The 14,381-nt window shown below is 43.4% G+C and overlaps 1 protein-coding gene, 1 non-coding gene and 1 pseudogene across 5 annotated transcripts in view; 2 read left to right on the top strand and 1 right to left on the bottom strand.

Moving 5' to 3' along the window:
- TSEN2 (tRNA splicing endonuclease subunit 2) overlaps positions 1 to 14,381 on the bottom strand; it is a 49,511-nt gene that overhangs the window by 22,442 nt on the left and 12,688 nt on the right. For 2 of the 4 annotated variants that reach the window (XM_032262278.1, XM_032262279.1), the window contains exons 5-6: positions 8,445 to 8,967; positions 6,666 to 6,743 (exon numbers count right to left, since the gene is read on the bottom strand). In XM_032262278.1, coding sequence (XP_032118169.1) covers positions 6,666 to 6,743; positions 8,445 to 8,967 — 601 coding nt within the window. The remainder of the gene's footprint in view (positions 1 to 6,665; positions 6,744 to 8,444; positions 8,968 to 14,381) is intronic. The other 2 variants (XM_032262281.1, XM_032262280.1) reach the window with 2 other exon arrangements.
- On the top strand, positions 355 to 473 carry LOC116539439 (annotated as a pseudogene).
- LOC116539440 lies at positions 10,512 to 10,618 on the top strand. Its single transcript, XR_004264046.1, has one exon. It is a non-coding gene; the product is annotated as a U6 spliceosomal RNA (small nuclear RNA).

The raw sequence follows: 14,381 nt of genomic DNA, 5'->3' as shown, positions 1-14,381 counted from the left end.
TTATCCTTGTTTTCTATTTTAAATTTCCCTTTATATCTTTAATTGACCTGAAATTTATTTTGGTATATTTTAGATGGGATTTTTAGCTTCATCTTTTCCCAATTGGCTAATCAGCCGTCCCAACACCATGAATCTTTTCCTCACTGATATGAAATGCTATGTTTATTTTACCCTGAATCTCATCTATAAATGGGTCTGTTTGTAGACTCTGGCCCCATCTTTCCTTTCCTATACCAAGACTACATTATTTTAATCGTTACTTTATGTTTTTATTAACAGTGGTAGTAAAATCTCCTTTCTATTTTTTTTCTTCGCCACTCTCATGATTCCGAATGAACTTTAAGAATTAATAAAGCCTACAACCATGCTACCCTGAATGTGCCTGATCTTGTCTGATCTCAGAAGCTAAGCAGCGTTGGGCCTGGTTAGTACTTGGAGGGGAGACTGCCTGGGAATACTGGGCGCTATTGGCTTAAAACAAGAGTCAATGAAACAAACAGCAAAACTGCAGTTCTTTTCTCTCCTGCCCACTGGCACACAAAGACTTTTAAAACGAACCAGATCCTCACAGCAGTTCATTTGAAGTTTCCTGTGTCTGAGTATATAAGCAGAATGTAAATATATTTACAGAGAAAAATTAGAATAGTTTTTCAAACTTTAATCAAAAGGCTCTGCTGTAAATATGTTCTTGCTAAAAGGACCCAAATTGCCTCACAGTTAAAGTCTCTGGAAGGTTTTCAGAAGTTTAGATAGAAGGAAAGTCACTGACCTATTGCAGGGGAGGGAGGCTAGTCATAAATAAGACAGCAGTAAAAAAATAACCGCAGGCCGAGCATGGTGTCTCACAACTATAATCCCAGCACTGTGGGACACCGAGGCGGGTGGATCGCCTGAGGTCAGGAGTTTGAGACTAGCCTGACCAACACGGTGAAACCCCACCTCTACTAAAAATACAAAATTAGCCCGGCGAGGTGGCGCACGCCTGTAATCCCAGCTACTCAGGAGGCTGAGGCAGGAGAATCGGTTGAACCTGGGAGATGAAGGTTGCAGTGAGCTGAAATCGCACCATTGTACTCCAGCCTGCGCAACAAGAGCAAAACTGCATCTCAAAAAAAAAAAAAACTGCAAAATTCTAGGGAAGAATTTTAGACATTCTAATCACTGGATTCTTATAATACTTGGAATCCATATTATGGACACTAAGAAAGGAAAAAAGAAATGTGGGAAAAAAAAGGTTGAGGTACAAAATGAAAGGGCCGGACATAAGATGCATAAACGAGACCCAACTGAGACTGCTGCTGTCAGTCATACGGACAGCTGTTGCCCGCCCGACTCGCCGCAGTCACCTGACCCTGCCGTGCCCCTTTGTTTCCAAGCATTTCCACCAAGTCCTCCTGTGTGGAGACCATTTTCTTTATTTTCTAAATAAGGGAAATTTTCTCACGCACTCTATAAGTTTTGTAAGTATACATGAACGATACACAGAAGCACCCAGTAAGGTACCCTCCAAAACTGGGGTTGGACTAAGAAATCAGCATGCATCGGCAAACTCAGATAGAGCCATAACCAAATGATATCAATAGCTAAAGAATCTGACACAGAGTAAGGAAACTCAGCAAATGGAGAGTCAGGCGACAGTAGCAAGGTTTTTGCACTGCACAGAGGACAGGACTCCGACCCAAGGGTTCACTGGCAGACCAATGTATGCACCACTACCTCTAGTTTAGATGTTAGCAGCTTTGTTTGATATACCTCAATTCAATGGTGGCTTTTCCAGAAAAAGAATAAATGCTACCACATTAAGTAAAATAATTAATGGAAAGACACACAGCAATCTCAGAATCTTCTACATCAAGTTAAAAACAGTTTATCCCTCCTGGGGAGAAGGACATGACAGCCTGACAACATCCTTAAGCATTTGAATTATCCAGCTCACTCCACATAGGCTGACTCTGTGCTCACCAAGCAGTCTTCCAATTGTATCACCCTTCGGCATCTGAATTTTCTACATGAAGAGAATGTGCCAGTCAGGAAAGGCGCGAGGTGGGGCCTTCGCTGATGTTAATAAACTGCCACTCTGGTTTATTCCATAGGCTCTTGTGAGCACACTCAGCCTGAATGCTGCTCCTAGAGCTCAAGTCATTTCTGTGCTCTAACAAATCTGAACTTCTTAGTCCCTCAAGCAAAGGATTAGACCTGGAATGCAGGGCCCTACTGGTGCGCTGCCATGGAGGGAATCTTGCTGGGAATGAGTGAGCTGGTCTGCACCACCCCTATCCAATCACTTCCCTTTAGTTTCCCAACAGCACACACAGGGACGGTAAAATTGAACACATCTACTTCGGAACTTGGAAATATAAATTAAATCTCTTTAACCTTCAAAAGTTTACTTCATAATCCCAGCACTTTGGGAGGCTGAGACGAGCAGCTCATTTGAGGCCAGGAGTTCGAGACTAGCCTGACCAACATGGAGAAACCCCATCTCTACTAAAAATACTAAAATTAGCCAGGTGTGATGGTACATGCCTATAGTCCCAGCTACCAAGAGGCTGAAGTGGGAGGATCACTTGTACCTGGGAAGCAGAGGTTGCAGTGTGCTGAGATCATGCCACTGTACTGTAGCCTAGGTGACAGAGCGAGATCCTGTCTCAAAAAAAAAAAAGTTGACTGCCCTAACTTTATGACAGCATTATGCAACTGCTTTTAATTTACAGTGAAATCAACTTTCATTTGATTTAAAATAAAATTTGCTCCCCCAAATCAATCTATTTTTCACTGGATCTTGCTAACTAAAAAGCATTTGATTAAAAAATTACCCAGACATGGTGGCATGCACCTGTAAGTCTAGCTACTCAGGAGGCTGAGGTGGTAGGATACCTAAAGCTTAGGAGTACGAGGCTTCAGAGAGCTACGATGGTGCCACCGTACTCCAGCCTGGGCAACAGAGAGAAACTCTGTTGCTAAAAAAAAAATTAAAATTAAAAAATTAAAAAAAAAAGCAAAGCATTTGAGCGTTTGCATGTGTGCGTGTCCACTGAAGGATGCAGATACTGGATGGAGACAGAAGTCTTCAGAAATAACTACTCAGAAATAACCGAGGTAAATGTAGTTTATAGCTCTTCGATTACTCTATCAAAATGTCCAAATCTCTGTTTTGAATGAGTCAAGGCAAAGGCATGAAAACACCCCTACAAGGCTGCATGTCCACATCTGTGGTAGGTTACAGACCAAAAGCTTCCCATGTCAGTGCTGAGCAGACTTCTAAGTCAGCTGTGTATTACCACTCTGAGTCCCTCAAAAGAGCTGCCGTGAATTGCCACAGCAGGGGTGAGACCCCATTGTACCTCCAACATTTGCCTATGTTCCAGACTGAAATTGACAGAAACACTCAGCAGGTACATGCAGTGCGCCAAACATGGGTGATTCATTCAAAAGAAATCTGCCAAAACAGAACAAGTAGAGCTAGGTTTAATGGTATGCTCCCTGAAAACTTCTGCAACACATCTCTGAAATGTTCTCAGGTGCCAGGCAGCTTCTAAGAAGGCAGAGTAACCTCATCTCCTGTCTCCTATTACTCTTGTCTTTCATCAGGGAGTGTTTGAGAGGAGGTAGCAGGCAGCAGGCAGCAGCAGCCTTTAAACAATTCGTCAATAAAAGGCAGAAGCTGGTCAACTGGAACAGTGAGGCTGAACTCCCAGCATGTGACACCTAATACCTTTCACCTTTGGCTGCCACTTCCCAGGCCACACCTCCAGCCCACCCTCCATACTAATGCTACCTCTGGTCGCTACCACTCCCCTACGGAAACCCCTGCAGTGCCCTGCTGCCCCAGGACCAGGCCAGACCCTGACTCATGGACACACCCTCCCCCATCTGTTTCTTTTGGCTGAGCTGTCTGGAAGAGCCTATGCTACCCCGTGTTCATGTGGCAAGCCCCACTTATCCTTTACCATACTCAGCTGTCACGACTATAAAGGCTTTCCACCTCAGCCCTGCCCGATGGTCTCCACCAGCTTCTGTGCAAATTCCCTACCTTGTACATTCATTCATTTAACAAATAATTATTACTCAACTAATAGATGTCAGGCACTGGGTCCAAGAGGAAACAGGAAGAGTGACACTGACAAGATCCATATGCCACACTGTGCTTATCACCCTGAATTGTAATGATTTCTGGGCTATCTTTAAAACCAAAGTCATGTTCTATTTATTTCAGTATTAGTAGCACTTAGCCCAACACTTGGCACACAGTATGTACCCACTGGACATTTTTGTGATTGTAAAAAAGAAAGTTCCAACTAGCGCTAATTAGCTTTTACAAGTAACTGAATAATGACAAAAGTAGCAGGCATTAACATTTATTGAGTGTTTACTATATATCAGGTACTGTCCTGACCCAATTACATGTATTATTTAATATCCAGAACATCCTATGAACAAGATGTTACACAGCCCCCACTTTACAGAGAAGAAATCTGAGGCTCTGAGAGGCCAAACACCTACAGAATGGGTACCCATGGGCTGTCTAATAAAGGTCTCCATGATGCTGGGAATGCCTACGTGTTTGCAGTTCAATACAGCAGTCAGTGGCCACACGTGGCTGGTCAGTGTTTGAAAGGTGGCTGGTGCAACTGAGAAAAGGAATTTTGAATTGTATTTAATTTGAATTAGTCACATGTGGCTAGTGACTACTGTGTTTCATGGCAGGCAGACTAAGTGATCTCATTTGTAAAATGAAGAAATAAAGCAAATCATTCAAATATCCCTTCCTTCCCTGAGAGTCTGTGCTTTGTACCACTGGCCTCTCTGCAAGAAAGGAACACAGACCACAGGACAAAGGGAATAGGGAGATGCAATTACTTTCCTGTGGTCTCAGCTATAAAATTACCAACATGGATGCATTCCATAGCACTTCCTGGGACCTACATGTATGCCAAGAACCACACTGGACACTGCAGAAGCTATCAAAGAAAGCCATCACAGAGCTCCCGAAGGAGAGGGGAGCCTAAGAAGGGGTGCTAGCTTCAAAGGCAGAAAGGACATTTCTGTGGGCACTATTAACATAAGAAAGAAGAGACTGAGCATAAAGTGACCACAGGTTAAAGGAACTGCAAATCACCAGGACAATATGATGTAGTTTATGGAAGGCCATTTTTAGCCACTTTTTTTTTTTTTTTTTTGAAACAGTGACCCTGGGCTCAAGCGATCCACCTCTGCCTGTTTAAGTGCTGGGATTACAGGCAAGAGCCACTGACTATATGTGGCCCGAGGTAAATTTTAAGTAAATAAAATAAAAAATAAAAAAAATAAACTGTCTTCACTTGTGCAGTGGCACGATCTCGATTCATTAAAGCCTCAACTTTTCAGGCTCAAGCAACCCTCCCACTTCAGCTATCCAAGTAGTTGAGACTACAGGCATGCACCGTCACACACGGCTAATTTTTGTATTTTTTGTAGAGATGGGGTTTTGCCATGTTGCTTAGGCTGATCTCAAACTCTAGGGCTCAAGCTATCTGCCTGCCTCGGCCTCCCAGAGTACTGGGATTACAGGTGTGAGCCACGGCACCAGGCTCAAGCTAACTTTCAAGAATGTAGCTACTGCATTAAGTGGAGGGATCCTGAAGAAGGAAATAAATCCATTTACTTAATTAGCAGTCACTACATGATCTGAATCATGTAGCATCACATATGAAAAGCTGGTGAAACTCCATGAATATACCAAACAACAGTGACTTGTACTCTTTAAATGGATAAATTATATGGTATGTGAATTACAGTACTTTTCAAAAAGCTAGTGAAAATTAGTAACAAAAATATTCAGCCAATCCGAAATCCTTTTGTTTTTCTTTCCACCCCCTCCCCACTTCCAACCCCCGCATCACCAGTTAGCATCTGTTAACAATCCAAAATCTTTTTATTCTTTGTCTGACACAGAGTCTCATTCTGTTGCCCAAGCTGGAGTGCAGTAGTGCAATCATGGCTCACTGCAGACTTGACCTCCTGGGCTCAAACAATCCTACCACATCAGCCACCCAAGTGGCTGGACTACAGGCATGAGCCATCATACCCAGCCAAAAATCTAAAATCTGTTTTTTTTTTGTTTTTTTTTTTTTGAGATGGAGTTTCATTCTGTCACCCAGGCTGGAGTGCAATGGGGCGATCTCAGCTCACTGTAATCTCCACCTCCCAGGTTCAAGTGACTCCTGACTCAGTCTCCTGAGTAGCTGGGATTACAGGTGTGAGCCACTATGGCTAATTTTTTTTATTTGTAGTAGAGACAGGGTTTTACCACGTTGGCCAGGCTGGTCTCAAACTCCTGACCTCAGGTGATCCGCCTGCCTCAGTCTCCCAAAGTGCTGAGACTACGGGCGTGAACCACCATGCCCAGCCTACCAATCTAAAATCTTAATGAGAAAACTCAGAAAAACCCCTCTAGTCTGTTCTGCACATTATTGCAAACACATATCTTGGAACTGATGAAATAAAGGCTGAGGAATGAAATTTAGGCAGGCCTACTTTGGAAGCTGCCCATAGTGATTTCAATACTGAATTAAAATATTCAATAACTGAATTACATACAGAACTACATTGTGAGGTAGGTTCACATATAGCATAGTTCACGCCCAGAGACCAACAGCTGAAATGATAACATGTTGAAAACATACCTCTTCTAGGCTGAGCTGCAAATACTCAAAGATCCTATATGGATTTCTTCTGCATATTAGTCTCTTTCTTTGCACCAACTAAAGAGAAAGAAATACAATATATACAGAAAAAATGGAAACACGACATGTCATAGAGAAGAGGCTGTATTTTAAAATGAACATTTTTCTTATGAATTCCCAGGATTCACATTCTACTGTGTTAGTATTATGAAGAAATGATTAAAACAAAATTTTATCAAGACAGGCTCTTGCTCTATTGCCCAGACTGGAGTGCAGTGGTGTGATCACAGCTCACTGCTGCCTCAAATTTCTAGACTCAAGTAATTCTCCTGCCTCAGCCTCCCCAGGAGCTGGAAGTACAGGCACGTGCCACCATGCCTGGCTAATTTTTTTGTAGAGACAGAGTTGCCCAGGCTGGTCATGAACTCGTGGCCTCAAGCAACTCTCCCACTTCATCCCCCAAAGTGTTGATTACAGGTGTGAGATACTACATTTGGCCAAGAAATGATTTTTTTATTACCTGTGTGGAAAAGAAAGTTTTAATTTTTCCACTACTAACATTCTGGTTTATTTCCTTTTTCTCCCGTGAATTTTTTCTACAGTTGTAATTATTTTGAGATAAACTTTGTTTTATGTGTTGCTTTTTTCATCCAATTATACCTAATAAGCATGTGCCTATGTCTTTCTTTTTTTGAGACAGGGTATCACTCTGTTGCCAAGGTATCACTCTGAGCCTGATATCCCAGGCTCAAGTAGTCCTTCTGCCTCAGCCTCTTGAGTAGCTGGGACTACTGGCATGTACCACCACACCCAGAATTTTTTTTAATTTTTAGTTGAAATGAAGTCTTGCTATATTGCCCTGGCTGGTCTCGAACTCCTGGCCTCAAGTGATCCTCCTGCCTTGTCCTCCCAGAGTGCTGGGATTACAGGTGTGACACTGTGCCTGGCTCCTACGTTTTTAATATGACTTCATAAATCTCGTTCTAAGTCTACATGGCATTTCTTTGAATGGGTATCTCATATCCCATTTAGCCATTAGACTGTTTCTAATTTTGAGCGATTCCTGACAACTCTAGGGTAACTCTCTCTGACAGGAAGTCCCTTAATGACATAGCTCTTACCCAGCATCCCTAGGCTTTTCTCGTGATGGCTGACTTCCACATGTGAGCCCTTCTTGCTCAGCTATACTCAAAATGATGCGTAATTATCACCGCATTTTGTTTTCTCCCAAATAAAGGAGAAAATATTATTGGCCTTGCTTTAATTTTATAAAATTTTAAAAAGTTATTCACCAACTTTGGGGTTTTAGTTGAAAAGGCCCTCATAGGCCAGGCATGGTGGCTCATGCCTGTAATCCCAGCACTTTGGGAGGCCAAGGTGGGCGGATCACAAAGTCAAGAGATTGAGACCATGGTGAAACCCCGTCTCTACTAAAAAAATACAAAAATTAGCTGGGTGTAGTGGCGTGCACCTGTGGTCCCAGCTACTCGGGAGGCTGAGGCAGGAGAATTACTTGAACCCGGGAGGAGGAGGTTGCAGTGAGCCGAGATTGCAACACTGCACTCCAGTCTGGCACCTGGCAACAGAGCAAGACTCTGTCTCAAATAAAACAAAACAGAAAAGACCCTCACAGCTGCTGTGGCCCAGACCCAGAGCCTGGTGGTTCCCTTGGATCTTACAATAGGCCAGCTACCAGCTGCAGGCAAAAGACATCCCTATTAGCCAATATCTCCAGGAGCAAATGGCTTCGGAGGAAGCAATTTATTTTCTTCTACTTACTTCCTCATTTGGGGCATCCTCCCTCTTGCTCATGGCACACTCCTCTTCCTCGACCAGCACATACTCGTGGTCAGGCCCTTTGTCCCCAGCATGCAGGAGACTGACATGCTGGCTGTTGTCCTCAAGGTGAGGTCCATGCTGGAGGATGAGGGCATCTTGTTTGCAGCAACCGACTTGGGGCAGAGGTGAAGAGTCCTCTCCCACACTTTTCTCAAAGCCATCTGTTGGTGGGTCACACCCAGAGCCCTTCTGCAGGCAGCCTAATGGCTCACTGGGATCGCCCATACCACCTGACTTTCCAGGGTCCCCGTTTACCACAGAAGGTGTCTCTCCCTGCACTGTGCCTTCCATGTTGGAAACCATTCCAGAGTTAAGCTCGTCATGCACTTGAGCCTCTTCATTCCTTTGCACAGGAGGATGCTCAAGTGGTTTCGTGTAATCCTCGAGGATTCTGCACACTGTACTTTCATCCTGCCCCTGTCTCCGCATCAGCTCTGCCGCCCACTCAACACTACGCTGATACCTGCAAGACAGAAATACTGTTAGAAATAGCACTCGAATTCAAAAACTGAAAAAAACAACAAGGCCGGGCGCGGTGGCTCAAGCCTGTAATCCCAGCACTTTGGGAGGCCGAGGCGGGTGGATCACGAGGTCAAGAGATTGAGACCATCCTGGTCAACACGGTGAAACCCCGTCTCTACTAAAAATACAAAACATTAGCTGGGCATGGTGGCACGTGCCTGTAATCCCAGCTACTTAGGAAGCTGAGGCAGGAGAATTGCCTGAACCCAGGAGGCGGAGGTTGCGGTGAGCCAAGATCGCGCCATTACACTCCAGCCTGGGTAACAAGAGCGAAACTCCGTCCCAAAAAAAAAAAAAGAAAAAAACAACAAAGTACATGAAAAAGACTGGAAGGTGATACAACAAAATGTTTACAGCAGTATTACTGAGTGTTCTGCAACAAGCAATATATTACTCCTTGTTTTTTTGGTTTTACTAACATAGTTTCATTTTATTTGTATTTGGGGAAAAAAAAAATCTAACCCCCTGTTTAACAAACTATGACAATTTATCTAATTTAAAATTGGTAGATTAAGTGATTTAGGTTAATAAACAAAAAATGGCCATCCTTTTTCAGGATTCATTTTGTTGTATGATTATTTTTGGGATGGAGTCTCGCTGTGACACTGAGGCTGGAGTTCAGGGGTATGATTTCAGCTCACTCCAACCTACACCTCTCACCCAGGCTGGAATGCAGTGCTATGATTTTGGCTCACTGCAACCTCCACCTCACAGATTCAAGCGATTCTCTTGCCTCAGCCTCCCAAATAGCTGGAATTACAGGCTCGTGCCACCACACCCAGCTAATTTTTTGTATGTTTGGTAGAGTCAGGGTTTTACCATGTTGGCCAGGCTAGTCTCAAACTCCTGACCTCAAGTGATCTGCTTGCCTCGGCCTCCCAAAGTGCTGGGAGTACAGGCGTGAGCCACCGAGTCCAGCTTGTTTTGTACTATTTTCAATTTTGAATCTCATAATGTTTCCAGATAGATATGCCATTCATAATACAAAGAGCTTTTGTTTAGTATTGGAAAGCAAAATGAGGGTTTCAATAACTATTCATCACAGTGCCTACTAACCTCTTCACAGGATAAGGAGAGGAATGATTTGGCTAATGTAAAAAACTCAAATATTCTAACAGAAATGGCCCTTTTCCCCACACTACTTTTCAGAGTAGATTTTAATGAGAAAATTCATGTTAAGTTTCTAAAACTTGAAGCTAACATCCAAGTTACTAAACACTTCCCAAGTTACAAAAAATTATAGGGAAAACAACAGGGCAAAACATTTATGCCTAGGCTGCTGGGATGTGTTCATGTGATGTGAGAACTACCAGATGCTGGAAATCTGAAGATCAGAAGGTCAAAGACATTGTGAAACTCAAGTGCTTTTTGCCTCTACCTACAGTGATCAGTCTGAAAGGCATCCCAGACAACACACGGCTTGTGAGAAGGTAGATGTAATTTTACTTTTCACCTTCTTTTACCTGAATAGATGAAAACTGAATAGTGCTCGATTCGGCAGCACGTATACTAAAATTGGAACAATACAGAGAAGATTAGCATGGCCCCTGTGCAAGGATGACACACAAATTTGTGAAATGTTTAAAAAAAAAAAAAAGACAATATGTCACAGTTTGTGAACTGCTGTATCTCACACAATTCAACAAGGACACTGGCTTCTGCTATACCTAAAAAGAGACTAGTCGTTGCTTAATCCTGATTCCTGAGAATCCCAAAGCTGTCCACACCCTGTTCACACCACATGAGGATGAACATCAGGGATGCCTCCCTGTATACTGGGAATTGTATCCTAAAGATTAACATCTGGTAAGGCTACCCTAATACCCAAGGGACAGTACGGTGCTGCACATTTTCTGTCCAGCCCCGTTACTTATAACTGTGTGGCAATGCAAATTACTTCTCTGTGCTTTAATTTTCCCACCTATAAAATGTAGAGATTAGTACTACCACCTCAAAGGCGTCTTGCTATGCATTACTTTTAAAATTAGGAAAAAGAACATAGCTGCGCCCAAGCCAGCAGGGTGTCTTACCTGGAACGTGGCCACCCATGCTTACATTCAAAAGAACTTTCATGTGAGAGATCTAAAAAGAATCTTACCTCTTCATATCAACAAAAGTATTAGCACTACAGGGTCTATAAACTTTCTTTATTTGAACACAAATTTTTGTGACCATGTATATTTTTCTGGGGAAGGGACCCACAGCCTTTGCCAAATTCCTTGACTCAAAACATGTGAAAGAACCACTGAATTAAAGGTTCAACAGTTCCTCCTTTGACCAGAAGACCTGGAAGGGAGGGAGCACACAGAGGGCACTGCTCTGCTCTTTGCAGCAGAGCAGTCAAGGCAGATGTGGGTTCCAGTCCTTGCTCCAACATGTCCTCATATTCACTACAATGACTCCACCTCTCTAAGGCTCAGCAATCATCTACAAACCAGGGATAACTGCACCTACCTCCAGGGGTTGCAGCAAAAATTAAATAAAACATGTAAAGTGCATAGCCCATAAGAAGTGTTCAATCAATACTGTATTTGCTACTAATCATTGTAGAGTTTTTAGAAGTGGCTTGGAAAATAAATCAGACTCAATATTTAAAAAGATGTATATTTAATAAGTATATTTAAAAAGATGATGTTAATAAATGGAAATGTCTTAATTCGCTGTTCTGTGAGAGCAGAGGCAGCAGTGTGGGAACGAATGCTGCCTCAGGAGGTCTAGGTCCTGGAGTTGGCTCTTCCATGTGGCTCTAAGCCAAGCCACTTAGCATCTCTACCTCTGTGCTCTTCTGCTATACACTGGAACCAGGCCACACCAGGGTTCCCTTTTCAGGATCTCAGAGGATCACTATAAGGGTCAAAGGAGACTGAGGCTCCAAGAGCACACAGAAGAAAGCCTCCAAGTCAGACATGACGAAAAGAGCCACACATACAAATGACTAAGACAATGATATATGGGTCAGAGCTGAAGGCGTCCTCTCGCTGGCTGGCAACACCTTAAAAAGCCAAGTCCTGCTGCCATCAATCCCAGAGCTGGAGGAGTTGCAGGAAGAGAAATGAGAAGTAAAAAGCAGAAAGCAAAAGGGGGAGCATGGTAGAGGGACCAGGCAGCAGCCACGACTGGAAGCAGTGACAGGACTGGGGAAAGCCGCATCATCCAGGACCTCAAGGACACAGGACATGCCCATCCAAACACACCATGGCTTCTCATGCTCCTGCACCCTTGAACACACATCTCTCCTATTTACACAGGGTACTGTTCCCTATCGTACTGATGAATGCCCATTTATCACTGGAAGTGCACAGCAGAGTGGTTTAGAGTGATGAGTGCACACAGGTTCTGGGGTCACAGTGCCTAAGTCCACGTACTGACCCTGAGCAAGGAGCTTCACTTCCCTGTGTTCAGTTCTTCCACTTGTTGAAGATGGAGAATGGGACCCACCACATGGGAGTGACGTGAGGACCTGAGATGACACACAGGTCCAACACTGGCAGAATACCTAGCCCTGGAAAGGTGCTCAGGGAGTGCTGGCACGCACACCCAAATCAATGCCTCCCAGGCTCTAGCGCTGAGCCCATATAATCTTGGGCAAGCTACTGAATCCTCACCCAAGTCCCCATTTATAAAACGGAAACATCTGTAGTATCTACCCTTGAAGGTTTCTTGAGAAGATGAAATGAGGTAATGCAGGCAAGCTCAGAGACTGGGACTGGAACTGGCAGTGCTGAAGTAGTCAGCATTTGTCGGCTCTGATGGTGATGGTATCTCTACAACGCCTACTACAGAACAGCACAACTATTCACTTCTCTTCCTCTCTCACTAGACTGTAAATCCCTCAAGAAAGGGGACTAGGTCTTTTCCTCGCTCTTGGGTCCCCAGCACCTACCTAATGCAGAGTTCACATAGTAAACTCTGGCGGAATAAAGGACCACAACGGGGTGGGGGGACCAGCACGACCATCAGGGGTGGTCCTTCAGGGACATACCCCTACCTGTGTCAATTCCCCAAAGGCATCACAGAAGGGTCCTTACACTTACCTTCAGAAAGGGTTATGCAGAAGGTGTTCTTCACCCAAGGAAAACTATTGTTGGAAAAAGGTCAATTTGAGTGAATCCACTTGAAATAGAAATCAGAATTTCAGAGGCACCAGTAAAGAAACAATTATGGCCAGGTGCAGTGGCTCACACCTGTAATCCTGGTGCTTTGGGAGGCTGAGGTGGCAGGATCACTTGAGCCCAGGAGCACAAGACCAGCCTGGGCAACAAAGCGAGGCTCTGTTTCTACAAAAAATACAACAATTATGACAAGTATTTAAGTTGAAAAATTAATCTAAAAATATGAACATGAATCAATTTGTCTTATATTTAACAAAATTTAGATTGTGATTCCAAGTGTTATCAACAAGTAATAAATCAAGTGTTGGTTTTGGTTGGGGAGCATATGTAGCTTGCTGATAACATCTTTAAACATCCTTAGGTTCACACAGGGAAATGAGTTATAATCTGAAAATTTCTTATAAAAAATTAATCCCAAGCATACATTATTCAAGCAACATTCCTGCACTGTCACTCTGTGTCGAGTCTATGTCACTTTGTCCTTTGTTGTAGTAATGTAAATTCAATGCGAATTGATGGCAAATTGAACATTTAAATCTTGCAAAAAAGAAGCAGGATTCATGAAGTCTATGAAAGTGATCAAAGTATGGCTAAGGGATTAGAAAATGAGAATGTGGCAGTTAGACTACAGTTAAAGGAAAAATCAGCTAAGATGATACCACAATAAGGTATATCAAGAGTGTTGAGGATGTAAGGGAGAATGCTGAATGCAGACTGAGTTCATGCGAGGCCTGCCTATTGGTGAATAGTTCATGTTACCATTTTCACTTCTTAGTGCAACTCTGTAACTGTGGGGCCTTGAGTAAAGAATAGTAGGACAACATACACCTCCCAGACTATGTGCCCCAGTCCCTGCAAATATGACTTTATCCGGAAACAGGGTCTTTGCAGATGAAATCAATTTAATGAAAGGACATAGTGACTGGTGTCCTTAAAAGAGGCAAAATAACACATGTACCCATACCCTGAGAGGAAAATTTGGACAAAGACACACAGAAACACACAAGGAAGAATGCCACGTGACCATGAAGGCAGAGATTAGGGCGATGAATCTGCAAGCCAAGGAATGCCAAGGGGTGCCAGGAGCTGGCAGAAGTGAAGGCAGTCAAGGAAGGATGCCCCCCCCAGAGCCTTCCAAGGGACTGTAGCTTGCTGACACCTTGAGTTTGGAATTCTGGTGTTCAAAACCATGAGAATAAATTTGTTGTTTTAAGCCATTAAGTCTGTGGTGCTTTGTTACAGC

This window comes from Sapajus apella, unplaced genomic scaffold, assembly GCF_009761245.1.
Source record: "Sapajus apella isolate SASKATOON/1434 unplaced genomic scaffold, GSC_monkey_1.0 scaffold128, whole genome shotgun sequence".
Lineage (NCBI taxonomy): Eukaryota > Metazoa > Chordata > Mammalia > Primates > Cebidae > Sapajus > Sapajus apella.
The sequence above is the reverse complement of the archived record's forward strand: the minus strand, read 5'-3'. Positions and strand labels throughout refer to the sequence as shown.